Source organism: Cetorhinus maximus, chromosome 18 (genome assembly GCF_964194155.1).
Source record: "Cetorhinus maximus chromosome 18, sCetMax3.hap1.1, whole genome shotgun sequence".
Classification (NCBI taxonomy): domain Eukaryota; kingdom Metazoa; phylum Chordata; class Chondrichthyes; order Lamniformes; family Cetorhinidae; genus Cetorhinus; species Cetorhinus maximus.
In genome coordinates, this window is record NC_135896.1 from 38,655,387 (window position 1) to 38,675,491 (window position 20,105).

The following is a 20,105-nucleotide window of genomic DNA, read 5'->3' on the forward strand; positions in this document are numbered from 1 at the left end:
TACATCCAGCAAATCTCAATCAGCACATTTCACCTCATATGCCACCTAAGTGACAAAAAATAGTGGCAAAAATGGTAAAGAAAACCAGTGACTTCCTGGTGGTTTCAGAGAAACTGTTCCAGATCTTTCATTGACCACAAATGTACCAAGAGCAAAGGAACTGCAATTGAGATGATTATTTATAGCTATGAGCCCTAAGCCAGGATTTCCACCACAGCTCAACCTGCAGTATTGGAGCAGTTTGTGTGTCATCTGACTGACCCACCACCCAGCCCTCAACCCCTGAAGTTTCCAGGATTAAGTTTTCTCAGTGGGTCCCCAGTGATGTTCCTACTTACTCATTCAAGTACTCACTGCTGGGTAAGAAGGTAAGAAGGGCCAAAGGGAATGGGCTGTTGCAGCGGAAGTGAGATGTCTGCAGCTCCTTAATGGTCCAAGTAGCATTGCCAAAGTTTTGAATCCAGCCATTAAAAGGCCTAATGTGGCTTCCCTTAGAATATTTCTCGCAATTCTCTTCCCATCAATAAAACGGTTGTTGTGTTAAAAAACTCCTTATTTTCCATATCCTATTACCTGATCATGTCAGATGCCTATTCACTGCTGTGTTCTTAGCATCCAGCATTGTTGAGTGATAATGATGGACACTGTCACCTATTGCTCTATCCTTCCATTATTACCTAATTTTTCAGCCAAAAATATGTTCACCTAAATTGGGCGGAAATCCAAAATTGTGGGTCCCTACCCACCCAAGCACCTTCACGAAAACAGGAAATTCCTGCCTCTTGAGTTCAATTGCTACCTTAGCTAATATTTTGTTGGATAAAAACAAACTAATGAAAGGCCTTAAAGGAGCAGACCTAATATTGCCCAACTTCCTCTCAAAAAGCAGAATGTGTTATCATAACATGACATCAAGCTCTTGCACTTATAAATTAATAAATCCTTCAATTTATAGCGACCAATGCCACAGGAAATCCTCAAAATGGAAAACATTATATTTCTTCCCTTTATGTTGCTTCCTAGTTAGTTGGAAATCCCTTTTAAGTGCTTGCTTGAGAGTTAAGAAATGGTCAATGTATTCAGAGTGCAGCAGTGGAAATTTTTCATCACAGACAGCCTATAATTAAGATGTGGTGCATTTTACATTTATTAACCACAGCCTTTTATTGATTTTTTTTTTAAAAAGGAAAGACTTGCTGAGGCAGCAATTGGACAACAAGTGCACAAAGTTCAACAAGTTCGAGACACTTACATGTAAAGATTTACTTAATTGTTGATATAAGAGCATAATGTTACCATTTAGAACCCTAAATCAGAACTTCAGAAGAATGATATCACTTATTTTTAAAACATGAATAAATAAATAGCTTCAGTTGCTATGAATGACACCACATGATTTTAGTTCTGTAAATATATAGGCAATGTTAGCAATGATCAAGTGACATAGAGAAAACACAAATGGATACGGTGTAATATTTTTAAACCATAAATGATGATATCATACTTGGCTCATAATGCTTTTATTGATAAGTGGGATACACTCATTAAAGTGTGGGAAAAAACCTAGCAATTCTACATAATAGTGAACCCAATGATAATACATACTGCAGTGTGAAGAAAAATAGTTATCATTACACAGTGATACCTCCAGCAACATTTCTTTCTTTTGGTTTTACCTGCACTGTGCTGATCAATTTCTCTGAAGCACTGTATATCCAATTGGCTTCCAAAATGGGATCTAATACTGATGCTTTCAGTGTTATATTTCGAATGCTAGGATGGCCCATGAATTCCTCACTGGAAGACAAAAATAAACAGATAGAATATGCATAAATAAGGGCTTTTCCTTCCACTGGAGAAAACTATTTTGAGATATGTTCAATTATTATTTTGGGGGTTTCTCGCTGTTCTCAACTAAGTCCCTCTGAGTCACTCATCACTTCCTGGTTGGGGGGGTGAGCAGGCAGGTTGCCCTTAGGACTCAGCTAGCACTTTTCTGGGAAGTTCAATAATACAGTTTTTGTGGTGTAGTCTGCTTATGTGTAAAAATGTGCAAAGGCTGCAACAATATGTCAAATGACAATCGTGTGCCTTATGTCTGGGATTGGTTCCCTCAATTCCCTATAATGCTCATCTTAGAACTGTGTTACATTTTGTTTGATAATGCCCCAGTGATAATGCCCTTTGGCATGTTTTACAATGGGCGGAATTATCCCAGAATTGCACTAAGTGCAGTAGCGGGCGTGAAAATCAACATTTTACCCGCCAGCCGCAATGGCGGGTTTTCGTACACTATCGTCCACTTCCTACCTCATTACTTATGCAGCCACAGGAAACACACCATCTTGCTGGCGGGTGGCCTCTGAATCACCCACCACGCCATTATCCCACTGTTTCCTCACTCCGGGTGCCATATCTAAACTGCAGCCACGCACACAGTTCTCAATGCTTGCAGCCCAGAACCACTCCAGTGAAGACATGGCCCTGAAAGCCAAGAAAGAGTTCAGTGACCCATCACTGGAATGCCTTTTGGAGGCCTGCCATGATGTCGTGAGAGTGACTGTCCTTGACATCAAGGCAGCATTTGACCGAGTGTGGCATCAAGGAACCCTAGCAAAACTGGAGTCAATGGGAATCAGGGGGAAAACTCTCCACTGGTTGGACTCATACCTAGCACAAAGGAAGATGGTTGTGGTTGTTGGAGGTCAGTCATCTCAGCTCCAGGACATCACTGCAGGAGTTCATCAGAGTAATGTCCTCAGCCTAACCATCATTAGCTGCTTCATCAATGACCTTCCTTCCATCATAAGGTCAGAAGTGGGGATGTTTGCTGATGATTGCACAATGTTCAGCACCATTCGCGACTCCTCAGATACTGAAGCAGCCCATGTCCAAATGCAGTAAGACCTGGACAATATTCAGGCTTGAGCTGACAAACGGCAAGTAACATTCGCGCCACACAAGTGTCAGGCAATGACCATCTCCAACAAGAGAGCGTCCAACCATCACCCCTTGATGTTCAATGGCACTACCATCACTGAATCCCCCAATATCAACATCCTGGAGGTTACCATTGACCAGAAACTGAACTAGACTAGCCATATAAACACTGTGTCTACAAGAGCAGGTCAGAGGCCAGGAACCCTGCGACAAGTAATTCACCTCTTGACTCCCCAAAGCCTGTCCACTATCTACAAGGCACAAGTCTTGATGGAATACTCGCCACTTGCCTGGATGAGTGCAGCTCCCACAACACACAAGGAGCTTGACACGGTCTAGGACAAAGCAACCCGCTTGATTAGCACCACATTCACAAACATTCACTCCCTCCACCATCGATGCACAGTAGCAGCAGTGTGTACACAAGTTGCACTGCAGGAATTCACCAAGTCTCCTTCAGCAGCACCTTCCAAACCCACGACAACTACCATCTAGAAGGACAAGGGCAACAGGTAGATGGGAACACCACTACCACCTGGAAGTACCCCTCCTAGTCACTCACCATCCTAACTTAGAATTATATCGCCGTTCCTTCACTGTTGCTGGGTCAAAATCCTGGAACTCCCTCCCTAACAGCACTGTGGGTGTACCTACACCACATGGACTGCAGTGGTTCAAGAAGATAGCTCACCACTACCTTCTCAAGAGCAACTAGGGATGGGCAATAAATGCTGGCCCAGCCAGCGAAGACTACATCCCATGAATGAATTTTTTAAAAAACACGTTCTGGCTGCAGGAGGCCTATCAGTGTCATCACTCCAGCTTAGGAGGCGGTGGCAATGGTGGTCAGTGCCAACGTTGCACAGAAGAGGTTGGCCATCCAGTGCAAAAAGAGGATGAATGATCTCATCCTCTAAGGCAACCATCTGATCACTCTAAACTCACACATTCACAAGGCCATCACACATTGACTGGCATCTCACTCACTGCCAGCTCAAGGGACATCACCACTCACTCTCTCATAAACATACCCTCACATTTACATCAGGCCTCATCTCCTCTTGTGACTGCTTCCTCAACTTTCACCATCTTGAGGCCACTTGCACAATCAACATGTGTCTCCACACACACCCTGGGATACCCCACTTCCTCAGCACACCCCTCACCCTGCAGCCTCTTCCCTTGCCTGGGGCCACTTCTCCCCCTTCCCCAAACCATGTAGCCATTGAAAAGCCACCTCTGCCTTAGGCTGCTCTGCTAGGTAGCCCATGAGCCCCCCTAAACATGATGCGGTGCTGCCTGTGAAGCCTGACGCTGATGACTGCGAGTGCTGACCGAAGCAAGGTAGCAAACAAAGCTCGAAGTCCCAAGCAAAGTGCAGCTCGCCAGGTGCATGTCATTTATGTACAGTTATGAAACACATCGGCGCGTGCCCAGATGATTCTGGTGAGCAGGACTTATAATGAGATGCTAAAGCATTGAAGTTAGGTTCCCCACATGTGGTGGCAGGAAACACCGTCGGTCATTGACGGGGGTGGGGGGGTGGAGCGGACGATTGCAAACAAGTTTCACAACGGTGTAAAACTGATTTTTGGCCTTTTCGCCACATTGTCCGCTCACGCTGCTAAACATGCCCGCTATCAACAGGAGCAGAAAATTACACCCTATATTAAAGTTGCTATATAAATGCAAGTTGTTGATGGCGTGATCAGTTCAAAACGAGGAAGAGAATAAGGAAGGCTCAGAAAGGCATCAACTTTATATATACATTCACAGGAGAAAGGACGCATAGAATTCATTAACTACATCTCACCGGGTCCATAAACCTGATGAGATTAAGCATAGACCCCCTTTACAGAATGGAAATGTTAGAATGAGAAATGGAGCATTTAATTATACCGCAAGAAACCAGCCCAATGTTTCAGATTGCATCCTCACACATTGTAAAGGTAGGAGACCTAAACCCACAATGTTGTCCAAGCATGAGCAAGCTTAGACATGCATAACCACTGTCCTGGGCATATTAGCAGACCCTCAGCAGATTCTCATCAGAAAATAACAAATCATTTTCTTTACCTGGGCTGCATAAGAGAAAAAGAAATTTAATTCCTCCCATTCAATTTCTTCAATTACTTCTGTATTCCAAGTAACCTCAAGGTCAAATGGCTGAAATATTTGCCCTCATTAATACTTAACTTCAGTTATACCATGTTGTTTATCCGCGATGCATTAAAAAGTGCACGAGTAACAACAAATCAATTAGAGGACTAATTTTGTGACCCAGCAAGAAGCTACACATATAGGGAGCATGGGTCAGAGATGGGATACAATGCTATAATCCTGAATCTTTGGCCAGGTACTCACTGCAAATGCATGCAATCTCCTGCTGGGAGCACAGTATCATACAATTACCTCATATATGTGTTGAAAATCTCCACCCAAGAGGACAAAATGGTATTATGGCCAGTAGTGTTTAATTTAGATGTGGGTAGCCATATACCAACAGAGAAATGTGGACTTTTTTGTTTTGCTGCCAATTTAACATGTTTGGGCTAGCACTGTTGCTAACACTGCCATAGGGTATAAACAGATCACTAGAATAGAAAGTTTACAGAAAAGAAATGCTATGGTATATCTGTGTTTGGTTATTTACTATATTTCTCTGTGCTGCTTAAACCTATGAAATCTATGTTGAGCAGGACTCACAAAACTCCTGAAAGGACAGGCTTACCTTTTATATGTATGAGTGACCCAAACGAAAACACTGAATAAATCTTCAATGTCCAGATTTGCTTGGAGAATTTGCTCAAGGTGACGAAAAATACAAGCATGATATTCTTTTGCAAATATTTTAAAGATCTCGTTTTGGTTTAAGAAAGACAATAAATCATTTAACACAGTCTGCTGCAGGTTTCTTACATGTTCCATCACACTGTTTTCAACATTATTTTCCGTGAATAATGGGATTTGTTTCTGCACAAACTGTTGCACTATTTCAGTAAACTGTTGTTTCCATGCTCTTGGTCTTCCAGTTTCCAAGTTCCCTGTTTCCAGTTTCTGCTCCCACTGCGTCAAATCTCTTTCATCTTCCAGCTGAGCTACATTATGCACCAATAAAAGAAAGTCCTCGAGATTATGTAATGGTGTATTCAATGACCACATCATGCTTTTCAATTCTTCCAAAAGGTTGTCTACGTCCAACATCATTTGCTGGTTTGGAGTTGTTTCTGCATTATTTAGCGATGTGTATTTGTCTTTATGTTTAACAATCCAACAATTAGCTTCTTTGATTTTTCTGTCCTTTATTAATTTTTGAATTTCTGTAACTTAGGGGAAAAAAATTAAATCAAACCAAACAGATTTTTTTTAAATATAATAAGTACAGTCTTACTCTACAATCTAATTCTAAGTATTTAGGGGTCTAAAATTCCTGCCCTCACTAATTTCATTTGAAAAGTAAATTGAGTAAATAATGGTAAAATTAGTAATGAAATTTAAAAAAAACTATGTTGCCAATTTTCTTTCCCCTGCTTCAGAAGACATTTACTCCTGCTGTAGTAAGATTCCATAGGTACCAATCTCTCTACCTCACTCAAGTATTCATTACACAAATGTGGGCCTGAGTATTAGCATGCTATTTGACTGTCAGATCATCACAGTTGAATTAAGTCCCATCATCCCCTGGCATTTACACAAATACTTTCGTCCAAGCATCACTGGATAGCAATGAGGAACAGAATTCCTGGCTTTCCATCTCTAATTCAGGATTGCTGACAGCCAACTCTCTTACTTACGCTCAGATTGAGAGCAGCTAATTCAGAACAGGCTATAAATTAAACTAGATGCCTCACAGGTCTGGATGACTCAGCAAGTACAATGGCCCTAAAATTTGACAAGCCATCAACTGCGGCACTTACTCCACAATCACATCCACCAGGAGCAGCTCCTGCTGACCCCATCGAACTTCATGCCAACAATATATGAGACAATTGCTGAAAATTTATATAGGGCCATGTATAAGACTGAACTTCCACTAGCCCTGCACAAGGCCAGCAGTGGAGGGGTATGGTCAGGGGCATGGGCTCACAGGTCAGGCAGAACATTGTAGTTTGGTCTGCTGATCTGAGCCTAACCATGGAAGTGAGGTCCACCTGCTATATCTAGGTCAGGACCACTGAAAAATGAAAGCCATTTTGTAAACCTTCTGACCCAAGGAAGCAAGAGTGGTATCATTCAAGGAGGATGTTGGCACCTCTGCACGCACGACCCATGTTTTAGGGATTCCGAGTGTTCGAGTGCAGGCAGGCACCAAAGATGTGCCCTAGCAGCATGGATGACCATTGCTACTTTTTAAATGAGGTGATTGGTTGTCTTAAAGCCACAGATCCCCAGCAGTTGGATTCCAGCATTTATGCCAGGGCCAGAGATTTCCAGGTTTTCTACTCCATGAGATAAGGTTTTACTTTGTGAGTGACTATTACAGGTCTCCTTGATTATTCATCTCTAAAGCCAGGGTTGAAATCTATCAAAATCGCTACAGGAACTCACCATCAGGCTTGAATGGGGTTCGGAAGTCCTCGCTTAACTGTGATTTTTCTCAAAGTGGCCAATTAGTGGTCAGAGGGCAGGCTTGCTGTCCAATTAAGGATGGTGGGTAAGCTGTCAAAGCTGGAGGGTCAATAGGATACCCTCCATGTCAGAAGAAGTAGAAGCTAGCCTTTCAATCTAAGTGAGGGAGAGAGTGCATCAAGGTCTTTGCAGCTTTTTAAAATGTCAAATTTTAAAAATGCCCTCCACAGGGTGGCCTTTGGCTGCAGCTGATGCAAGGCAGGCGGGGGGTGGGGTGGGTGGATCCATATAAGTCTGCATGAAGCACAGCCCTAAGGCCATATCCAGTCAGCTGGCCTGTTCCTCAACACCTCCAGGCATCTGAAAGTTCTAATCGGCTCCAACAATAGGCTTTAATTGGGCCTTAATTAGCTAAATTGGCTACCCATTGCTTGCGGGCTGGTAGCCCTGCACACCCCCATCCCACCTCCAGGAAAATGGCCCTGGGGCAGGAAGGAACCAGCACACTAGCCGACAGCACAAAACTTTACAGCAACTCAACGTCCATGCCCACCCCCATCAGAGCCTAAAAATTCAACCTTGAGAGTCTAATTTCTCGGCTAGTTGTAAGAGACTTGCAGGAAATGAGTTTGAGCAGCCCCAACCCAGGTTTTAGTCTGACAGAGCACAATATGGCAGGATTGGTTTTAGCTGGAATGCCTTCCATGGTCAAACACCCTGCCAGCAATTAGTATCAAAGCTCAAACTAAAGAATGTTCCTTAAAGTATCAAAGTGCTATCTGTGCCAACGGAACAATACCCAGCAAGTTTTCCCACCTTCAGCAAAGGAGGAGCTATAATTGGAAAGTAAAAAATAGAGCCACAGTGTAGAATCAGGTCATACAGATCGGGAAAGAGAAACATTGAAAATTTTCCCTGTATTGATTTTCTAGATCTCGGCCTGCTGCAGCTGGGTTGCACTACGATTGATGTCAGGGAATCCTGGATAAGGGGCGAGAAAATTAGTCAGCATTCTAATTCCTGTTAGCCATTAAGTGGCCTCCCAGTCAATGTATTTGCATCAGGGATGAAAGTTGTAATGGCCTCTGTAATCAAATAACAGCCTACTGTTGACCATCTTGGTTTATGCATGAAGAATTGTCACTTGGTCAAATGCCCAAGGACAGCTGTCAGTGTTGATGAACTTGTATCTCTGTGTGAATTTCATGAGGGATGGTGTACTTGGAGAAGGACAAACCTTCTTTCCATTGGATTTAATTCAGGAACAGGATAATAGTGAGTGTTTCTATACAGTTTGTTTTTGTTATGCACGCTATTCCTATCTGCAGGGCTTCACAGATATTAAGACTGTTGGTAAATGATCTGAAACAAAAATTAAATAAAAGAACACTTTCATAGAAACCTACCTCAAACTTTAAAAATTACAAAACTGTCCTTTAAAAATTTCAGAAATACAACAACAGCAAAATGTTTTTACCTGTAGACACATCAGGTGGATCAGAAAAAGGTCGCTTGTGTTCTTTTTCTGCAGAATGTTTTTTCAATTTCCGCACTTTCTTTAAAGTTTTAAATACATCGTCCCTTTCCCTGGGGATTAAATTACCTTCTTCAGAGCTACTTGTCTTATTTCCCCATTTCAATTTCCAATTGTAGGGCATTTTCCTCCTGTATTATTAAGAGTTCATTACAATTGCTGTTATTTTATATATAAACCTTCATTATAGTCATCTGATCCATTGAAAAGCTGAGTCATTCTCAGTCAAAATTCATCAAAGCATATATATTATTCCTTATTTCTTTACATGATTTACAACCTGATTTCATCCTCAAGTTTAAAGTATTTTATACAGGTTAAAGGATGGCTGGGATAAATTACAATTATAATCTATGACCCAGTAAATTGTCCAGCAGCAATGTTGTGAGACTTCAAATCAATGTAGAATCCCATAAACATCTGTAATTCACATTAAGGGCACATTATATTTTGGTTAATATGTGTTTTTTTTCTATTTCCATTGCAAAGAAAGTAACTGTAAATTTCACAATCAAATCAATCATAAGTACAATTTTAAAACAAATGCAACAAGGAAGGAAGCCTAAACAAAAACAGAATTACCTGGAAAAACTCAGCAGGTCTGGCAGCATCGGTGGAGAAGAAATCAGTTGACGTTTCGAGTCCTCACGACCCTTTTGTTTTTAAGGAAGGAAGCCTTGCTGGATTTATTGCTGTGGAATGAGGTGGCCAATTTGGGCCAAGTGGACCAAGTGTCTGTGGGGGGACACTTAGGTAAGACTGATCATGATTTCATAAATTCTAGATTAGAAATAGAGATGAGCAAGGAGCCATCTAAAATAGGACTCTTTGAATGACGAGGGAGATAGAGGATATGATGTAACAAAGAAAAAGAGGGTGTAGGATGCATGTCAAGTGAATTCTCCCTGCGAGAACTAGGCCAAGTGCATTAAGTTGAGAGGGGAAGCGCAGAAGAAAATAAGACTGGCCAAGAGAGAATATAAGGATAGAATTGCAGTTGACATAAAAGGGAACCAAAAAATCTTCCACTGGCATCTAAATAGTAAACGGAGTAAGAGGTGGGGTGAGGCCTATAGGGGACAAAGAGAGTGATGTATGCTTAGAGGTGTAGGGCAAGGTTCGAATACCTAATGAGTACATTGTTTACTAAAGAGGATGCTGACAACACATCAGCATGGAGATGGTAGAGGTAATGGATGAGATCAAAATTGGTAGGCAGGAAGTCCTAGAAAAGGCTGGCTATGCTTAGAGTGGCTTGTATTCCAGATTGCTAAAAGGAGTGGGGGTGAGGAAAGCAGAATCTTCCAATCTCCCTTAGATACAGGGACCTGAGGATTGGAAAGTCACAATTGTGACAGCCATATTCAATAAAGGTTTATTCAATTAAGGAGAGACAGCATGGATTTGTAAAAGGCAGATCGTGCTTGACTAATTTAATTGACTTTTTGATGAAGTCACAGGGATGGCTGATGAAAGAATGCATTGGATGCTGTCTGTATGAGCAACATTTTCCCCCCGTCGGGCTGGTGGGGGGAGGTTGTGCAGGAGCCGGCACGAGCAGGCGGGTTTCCGATCAGCGCCCTCGTTGGGGGTGTGCCGCCATTTTATGTGGGCAGGCCAATTAAGGCCCGCCCAGCGTGACATGCACCAGGAAGCGCTATGCGCTCCCTGTGCGGTTGAGGGGGGGGGATTCCCTCAGCCGGGAGTGTGCTCTTTCGCACATGCGCACGAAAGAGTGTATAGATCTCCCTGAGGCAGAGTGCTGCCTCAGGGAGATCAGCTCCGATTTAAAACTTTGAATAAAGACTAGAAAAACATTTCCCTGCCATGACCCCTCATGTGACACTGTCACATGAGTTGGGACATGTCCATAATTTTTATTGTAAAATATTCTGCATTTTTAAAATCACTCAGGAAGCCTCATCCCGTCCGTGGATGAAGTTTCATGTTTTTTCACAAGCCCGCCTGGTCTCCCGGCCTGCCCACCAAACTTAAGGTTAGATGGGCAGGTCCATTAATGAGTTCAATTGGTTTTTTAATGGCCTTAATAGGCCGTTGACAGGTCAAACTGTCAATCTAAATGATGCGGGATGATGTCGGGACGCACACCCGACATCACCGCGCATCATTTTACATGTCGGCGAGCAGGCCCCGTCCCCGCTCACCGACCGAAAATACTAGCCTATGGATTTTAAGAAAGCATTTGACAAGGTACCAATAAAAAGTTGGCTAACAAAATTGAGACTCAAGGAATAAGAGAGTCAGTGTCAGTTGGTTTAAAAATAGTAAGCTGAAGGACACATAACAATGAGTCATGGTATATGGTTGTTTTTCAGCCTGAAGGATGGTAGACAGTAATTTCCCTAAGGGTCACAGCTAGGACTACTGGTTTCTGAGATACATATAAATGACTTGGATATTGGAATACAGAGTAAAGTTTCAAAAGGTGCTGAAGATACCAAACTTGGAAATATAGCAAACAGTGAGGATGATACAAATCGACTGCAACAGGATATAGATATGCTAGCAGAATGGGCAGACAAGTGGCAAATGGAATTTAATAAAGAGAAGTGTAAGGTGATGAATTTTTGGCAGAATCTTAGAACACCCATGCTAACCCACACGTCTCCCTCTTTCATCCTGCAGGAGGAGTACATCAGGAGCATAGATCTTGATGCCCTAGCTGTATGCCTCATGGCATACAGAGAACGGAGACGACAGAGAAGAGAGAAATGGAGGCGCCTGGCTGTGCAGAAGGAGGAGCAGCACCCTCAGGAAGAAAGGGCGGCTGGGGCTCCTGCACACGGCACTGAGGAGCCACAGTGAACCGTCGCTGTTCAGCGCCTAATGAGACCCAGGGTCTATAGACACTGCCTTTCATTCTTGTAGATAACTGAGAGCCAGTGTCACCGCAGATTGTGCATGTTGAGGGAACTGGTTGGTCACATCTGCCAGCTGCTGCAGCATTTGGTGCCATGGGGACATGGATGGTATCCACTGCCAGTGGCCGTGAAAGGGACCGTGGTGCTCAATTTTTATGCCAGTGGCTCCTTTCAGGGCTCCACAGGTGACATCCGTGGGATATCGCAAGCCTCCAGCCACAAATGGATCTATGAAGTCACGGATGCCATCTTCGCAAAGGCACACAATTTTGTGCATTTTGCCCAGGACCAGGACAGCCAGGATGCAAGAGCGCTTGGATTTGTCCAGGTCTCAGGTTTCCTACAGGTGCAGGGTGCCATCTACTGCACTCACGTGGCGCTCAGATCTCTGTTGCAACACACGGTCAACTATGTCAACTGCAAGGGCTTCCATTCACTGAATGTGCAGCTGGTGTGCAACCACCACAAACACATCCTGCAGGTCTGCACATGGTTTCCAGGGAGTGTACAGGACTCCTACATTCTCAGTCGGTCACAGATCCCTGTCCTCTTCCAAGGTCCAGAAAGCCTGCAGGGACAAGGGCTACCCACAGAGGACGTGGCTGATGACACCCATGCGGCGGCCTCAGATGGCAGCAGATCGACGGTATAAAGGGGCTCATGCTGCAGCTTGCACCTGAGTGGAGCAAACCATCAGAGTGCTGAAAATGAGGTTCCGGTGCCTGGACTAATCTGCTGGAGCCCTGCAATATGGTCCACAGAGGGTGTCACGCATCGTCATCATCTGCTGCACCCTTTACAACCTGCAATGGGGAGAGAAACTGGCTCAGGTGGAGATGGAGGAGCTGGAGGTCTCCTCCAATGAGGAGGATGCCAACGGGAATGAGGGTGAGGAGGTCCTCGAAGGTGATGATGAGGGATGAGGCCCTCACACTGGCCAGATGAGGCAGGTATAGTTGGGGGGCCCTCATAGCTGCTAGGTTTGTGGAGGATGATGACGACATGCAATGAGGAGACACCATAGATCCTCACATCGCACCTGTGAACGTTTGACTCCAGTCTGGCTCATGGCAGTGCACATACCCTCTGTGATAAGGCTCCTGTCATGGAGATGCAGTGGAGTCCCTAATAGTCACCCGATTCCAGGAGGATGATGGTGACATGCAGTGAGGACACTCCATAGATCTTCACATTGCCTCTGTGAATGTCTGACTCCTGTCTGGCTGAGAGCGGCTCACTTGCGCTCTATGATGTGGGTCATACCATGGAGATGTAGACATGAAACTTTAGAAGCGTCTGATCCTTTGTCACCCTTCAGCACCTGACCCCTTCAAGAGCACAGCATCACCAGTAACAGACACTGACGAGGTGGGGGCCAGCCCCACTTCAAAAGGTGCTGAGAGCACACAGAGAGAATGACGGAACTCTGTGACGCCTGCCCATGACATTCTGGCAGCAATGACAAGCACCGTCGAGGGGCAGGCATCAGTAATGCGTCCAGGGAGTGTGAGGCTGGGCCATCACTTTGGCCTGAAGGCTGCACAAAGCACAGGGAAGAGGCCCTGAACTGAGACACCTGCCTTTATCTTGTGCACGAACCAAGGTTTCACATCTAAGTAACACAAATACTGCTCATCTGAGCAAGGAACCAGAGGCAGGGAGATACTCTTGGGAGTTTATTTACAATAGTGAACATTATGTACAAGTGATTAACACCCGTGCCCAGGCTGTGTAACTACATCTTCTTAACTTTCCTAGCCCTGCTGCTATGTCTTCGTGCTCCCCGGACAACCACAGCAGAGGTGGAGGCAGCCTGCTGACTGCTACACCCTGCCTGTGATGACCTTGGCAGACATCCTCTGGAGGGCCGAGTCCTGGAGGGCCTCGGCCTGCTTTCAGGGCACTGTTATATGGCAGTGGCACCCTCCTCAGCCTATGGAGCTAAAGCTGCTGAGGTCACAGGAAGAGGGGATCCGATGGGCCGGACACGCCCAAAGACACCTGGGTGGATGGCTCCGGGTTGTGCACCTGCTGATCCTCCTCCCTATGGTTGCCTGAGGGTCCCTGGCTGACTCCTTAAGGAGAAGGGGTAGCTAGAGTGAGATCGCGTACACACTGTTGGAGGCCAACTATGGCATCAGTGATGGAGTTCAGCCCACACAGCAGTACAGGAGTAATGTCCTGGACCAAGGTCTCCATGGCGGCCACCATCCTACCAGTGTTGACCTCGGTGTGTTGGACTCCTCCATTGTGCCTTGCTATCTGAGGAGTTCAGCAGACACCCCTTCCTGATATTCCTGAGCTTGCCTTTGGAGCTCCAGAAACTGAAGTGTGACCAAGTCCAGAGGCTTGTCATTTGACTAGGACTGAGCAGATTTCTGGCCTCCAGCAGACCTCTGAGTGCTGGAGACCTGGGAAGTCCTTGCTTCCGCCTGCTGTAAATCAGACAGTGCGATGTGCTCACCAGATTGTGATCCCAAGGCTACTGTGGAAGAATAAAATACATCTACAGGACAACTAAGGGTTAAACGGTTAAAACCATAGTGGAATACTACAGCACAGTTCCCTCTTTTCAGCTAGCAGGCACATACCTGCAACTGCCAGCTAACTGAGCAGGAAAGGAGAAAAGGAGTATCATAAACAAGCTTCCTAGAATCCTTGAGACAAGGCTAGGATGTCTGCCCCCAACACAAAGAGACAGGATCAAGCAATGGTCATCTGTTCTCTAGAGTGTACACCCCCTAGCACTAAAGATAAGGTCAAGCATGGTTATCTATTCTCTGTCTCACTTTTTTATTACCAGATGGGCTTCCCCCAATATCCTGTATAGTCATAAATTAGAATAGACTAATTGTGTTTGCCAAAGACAATGATTCTCAATGTAATTAATTATTGAAGGTTAGACAGTCTTATCACCTTCAAGCTCTTTGATATGTACGACTTTTACGATAAATACGTGTGTGCTCTGATGCTTCCTCAGAGTGTCAGCTAGCTCCATTGTATGCTGCTGGGCTCTCCGTGATATCACGATTTAATAAAGGCTTCCGAGACAAACCTCCTGGGTCTGAGTGTTCACTCCGTTTTCCACGACAGCTACTCTAAAGCTAGGTCCCAGGTCCCACGAGTTTGTGTCTCTGTGCTGCCGAAGGGTGTGGGTAAGCGCTGTGACGGGTCTTCAGTGAAGATGCCTTCAGATTCCTCTTCAAAGGTTTCTTCGGGTCTTGATTGAAGGCCCTGGGTCATGGACTCTGTCGGCTGTTTTCCAGATGTGCCTGCGAAAGCAAGGGGAGATAACTTGTGCATGGTAGTGGCTAGTGAAACAGGACACATCACGCACAGCATGGTTGCCTGATGGATGTTGCACTGCTGGATACTCACTTGGTAGAGCACCGCCGACCTCACCGTCAGCACAGGACTGGTCCAGATCCTCACCGGCCAGTTAGATGGCTCTGTTTTCAAAGTCCGTGAGGACCTTGATTTCAGGCATTCCTCCACCAGTCTGGACCTCTCCCTCTTGCTGTGTGCTAGCTTGTCCTGCATGAATAGAGATGGAAAGAGTGTAATCAGGACGCCTGCCAGGCTAGGTGATAAGTTTACCTGGCAAGCGTGGGTGTGAGAGGTCCCATGGACAGGATGAGGACAATGAAGGTGTGCGTGAGAGAGTGAATGGTGATGTCCCATGAACCGGCAGTGAGTGAGATCCCTGTGGATGTGTGGTGGGTTTGAGAGTGTGTGAGTTGAGAGTGATGAGAAGAGTGACTTATCCTGACAGAACGGAGGAGATCATTCATCCTTTTTTGGCACTGGGTGGCTGTCTTCTTTTGTAGGGCTTTGGGGCTGACCACCGCCTCCCATGCTGGATTGGTGATGTTGCTGCCCATCCTGCGGCCAGAGCAGAGTTAGAGGACATCATGGCGAGCTTTCACTGCATCCAAAAGGTGGTCAAGGGATGTGTCATTAAACCTGGGACCTACAGCCTTATTGCCTTTCAGGGCCATGTCTTCCGTGCAGTAGTCCTGGGCTGGAAGCACTGAGAGGTGTGCATGCGGCTGGATTTTAAATACAGCGCCCAGTGTGATGAAGTGGCAAGGTGATGGCATGGCGGATGAATGAGAGCCCGCCCTCCATCGAAATGGAATGTTTCTCGGGAATGCATAATTAATGTGGTGGGATTGGGACAATACGGCATAGGAAGCCGCCATTGCAGCCAGTGGGTAAAACATTGTTTTTCGCGCCTGCTACCACACTTAGTGCAAACATGGAATGATTCCACCCTATGACAAGTTTAGATAAGGTAGACAAAGAAAATCTGTTTCTATTAGCTGGTTGTACAAGGACTAGAGGATAAAGGTACAAGGTTTGTGGAAAAAGATGTAGAGGGATGTGAGGAAGAACTTTTTTACCCAATGAGTGATGATGACCTGGAACTTGCTGCCCACAAAAGGTAATGAAAGTGGAGACAATGAATGATTTCAAAGGACACTTCAGGGAAACAGATTTGTAAGGCTACAAGGAGAGAGCAGAGCACTAGGACTGACTGCATTACTTTGCAGAGAACTGCAGGTGTGGACTCGATAGGCCGACTAGCCCCCATCAGTGCCCTTATAACTCTATGGGTTGTATTTTACCCATTCTCTGGGAGGTGGGAGGCCTTGTTAAATGGCAGCAGGAGGCATCTTCCTCTGGGCAGCCAATTAAGTCAATTAAGTGGCCTATTATAGGCCATATTCCTCAGGTGTCTTCCCAGTGGATTCCGGGGATGAGGCCTCCTTTCTGGCCATTCCATTGTCCACAGTGGAGCCACCCAGTGGTAGTGGTCACCCCCAAAGCTATGGGTGCACCCACCCCAATTGCTGGGGCCTGCCTGGCACAGGCATGGTAAATAATAAAAACTTACCTTGCCTTTGAGGGTGCCTAAGTATCTTCTGATTGGGACAACAGCTCTGGGAAGCGAGCCGAAATCCTCAATTGGATTGCTTTCCCAGCAGTGGCCTCTTACTTAGACTGCACCGGTAAAATGGCACCCAGGGTCCCGCCACCCACCTGTGCAGGTTCGAGTCCCGCTTTCAGTCCCAGCAGACAGACTGCTCGCCTATGGATAAAATTCCAATCTATGACTCTAAATAGCAATTAAAATGTGCTATGAGAACCTATGGTCACAAAATATTAAGACTATTTCCATTGGAGCAGTAAAGGTTAAAAGGAGATATAAAAGGTTTAGAAAATCATGAAATGTTTTGATAAGTTGAATATGGAAACTATTTTCACTGATTGAGAAGTAAGTGAAAAGAAATCATTGATTTAAAATGTCTTGAAGAGAATGAGGAGGGAATTGTCTTTACACAAAGTGGTTGAGAGCATTGGATACATTCTCACAGAGTAGTTGAAGTAGAGACCATTACATTTTTTAAGGGAAAAGCAAATTTGTACAGAGGAAGATACAAGGTTATGAAGAGAGTTTAGGGCACTTGGATTCATTTTGGGTTCTTTTAGCAAAGAGCCACGAATAAATGATTGACCAAATGGCCCCGTCCTGTATTGTAAACTTCTATATGGTTCTTAAAAAGAATATTAAAACTGTTTTTAAAAAGGGGTTATTTATATTTTTAATGGGAGAAGCCAATAAAAGCTCACAAGCTTTTGCTTTCAGAGTGTGCATGAAATGGACCCACAGTGACTTCAGTGTGTTTTTTCTTCCTCCCTACAGGGGGAGCATCTTATTTCTAGTCATAGCATTAACAGTAACTGTTTGGTAATCACAGACTTGAACTGACATCATGTCACTGGATTTAACAGCATACTGCGTCACCATGCTTACTAAGCATCAGATTCTTATTACAAATGAAATTAGATCTGTCAAATAAAAAAAAGTATCCATACATAATATGCACATTCAAATCTTGAGCATATTATGGAAAAATGTAATCTTACGCTTGAGTCCATGATGCACCTAAGTGCCAAAGCACTGCTTATATAAATATAAATTATAATTTCACGTGTTCCTTTTGTTTTTAAAAATATCTGTCATCACATCCCTTTATATAAGCAGTTCAACAATATTGAGACTATTTGAAACATGCTGTTAGATCGGTTTTACAAAAGCTGAAGTACTCTGGTGATTTTTATTTTTATTCATTTCCAAGCAGGATTTGTGATAAGCTCCCCCAACAGTGCTGTCGCTTTTGCTGCTTGCAAAACACATTCTTCAAATATTTGGATTGGAAAGGACTGATGAGGGCTGTTCAAATAATCTGCAACGTCAGCTCATTGTCAGCACAGTATGTTCCAGAAATGGGATTTAGCTTATTCAAAGCTTTGCACATCCTTTCACATTGAGTGCCTAACAATCTATATATTTCTCTGCAGTAAAAATTTCAAATTATGCACAAACAACTATTGTGAATTCTTTCAGCAAGTTGACACATTTTATGCAAGGTTTTTCAATTCTTTACTTTGAAAGAACAATATTGGTGAAGCTTGACGTTTTTCAGTAGTAGAACATTTATTTCTCAACTTACCAGCCGCTGAATGAGTTATGGAGCTCTATGTCTATTGGATAAGACAACTACGGTGAGAGTCATAAAGTTGGCTTGATAAAATGGAGTATTCCACTGGAAGGAGTAGGGGCGAGTATGGCAGTGAGCAGGGGGTAAGGGGGTGGGGGTTGTGGGGGGGCAGTGGTGCAGGAGACAGAAGGGAGGATCTTTTACAGAGTTAATTCCATACCACAAGTACATCTGCATGTGATTTCTAAATAAGAATTTATTTTTCTCCCAATGTTAAGATCCTTTTCTTCCTTCCCTTGATGTTCCCATCAAGTAAATCCCCATTGCCCATCTTGCAGAGTAGGCATGAAATATTTTCCTTTGCCCCTGTCTATTGCCACTTGCAATCCTGTTGCTAGGGAGCAGAAAACATGCCCAGCAGGGAATTCCACACTTCTGTTTGAAATCTAGCTGGGTTTACGAACTCAGTATAGGAATCACAAATTCAAACCTCTGCATTTATTATAATTGTGCAAAGAAAAAGGTTTGTTACACACACTTGAGATTATTTTATTTTGAAAGAAGGGCCTTGGATGGATTGGTAGGTACACTTCCAGTTAGGAAACTGAGTTCAATCAATAAAAATCAGCACATTCTCTAAAGGAGCCCTTTACTTGTACTGAACAGATCATTTGGAAAGAGAAGAGAAAACCTTAAGCTAGACATGTTCCTTTTTGCATTGTTCTGTTCTACCTTATCAACAAAAGAATTAACAGCAGCTGTGGAAATATCCACTGATGGACTGTTCCATATTCTAATAACAAGGTGTGGTTAAAGGGAAGGGAGAAAATAAGCGGAACAGAAAATTGGAAACATAAAACATGAAAAATTCTATTCATTCTAAACAATATTTAAAAATAAAGGAAAGCAAGTGAAAACATTGAAACAGCTATGTGTTGAATGAGAATGAGATGTAATCTTACACTTTCTGGAAATCAGCTAAGTCTTGATTTTATTAGTCATCATCTTAGATAATTAAAACTTTAGAAATCAAAAGGGAATACAGGATAAAATAATCAATTGTAAACTCCCTTCTTTGCTGTAGCTAGAACCATGTTTTGGACTTGTATAAAATGTCTTATTTATTCACTGGAGAATGAAAGTATATTATTGATTTAGAGGATTGTATGGTGCAAATAGAGTTGAATGTTTTGATGCATTGAAGTCTTATTGCTCATGTTTGCTGGCAAGTGGCTTTAAGGCAATGCTATACCATACGTTATTTTCATTACCCACATTTTGAATCAAAAACAGAACTTTTTACGGGAAAGTGGATTTGAGGCCCAAAATCAGGTATGATCATATTGAATGGCAGAGCAGGCTTGACGGGCCTTATAGTTTTCTCCTGCTCCTATTTCTCATGTTCTTATGTCCTAAAAGAAGTAGACCATTTAGACCCTTGAGCTTGTTTCACCATGCAATAAGAACACTGCTGATCTATAGCTTGACTCCATCTACCTGCCTTCATTCCATATCCCTTAATAGCCTTGCTAGACAAAAATCTATCAAAAATGGTTTGCTGCAGTAAAGACTGCCTGCAAATCCAAGTCTCAACCTATGTTGTACTTGAATCAGCCACTAAGAGGTGTGCTAGAGCAGCCCTGGATGATTTGTCCTGTTTTTTTCCCTTTGAGT

General features: G+C 43.8%; 1 protein-coding gene across 1 annotated transcript; it reads right to left on the reverse strand.

Moving 5' to 3' along the window:
• Positions 1–15: 15 nt before the first annotated feature.
• LOC144693532 (exocyst complex component 3-like protein) lies at positions 16–17,737 on the reverse strand. The gene is made up of 6 exons (XM_078563377.1): positions 17,690–17,737; positions 15,263–15,459; positions 8,987–9,174; positions 5,672–6,266; positions 1,677–1,797; positions 16–45 (listed from the first exon to the last, which is right to left on the reverse strand). The coding sequence occupies exons 1-6, from the start codon at positions 17,735–17,737 to the stop codon at positions 16–18; spliced, it is 1,179 nt and encodes a 392-aa protein (XP_078419503.1).
• Positions 17,738–20,105: the final 2,368 nt, after the last annotated feature.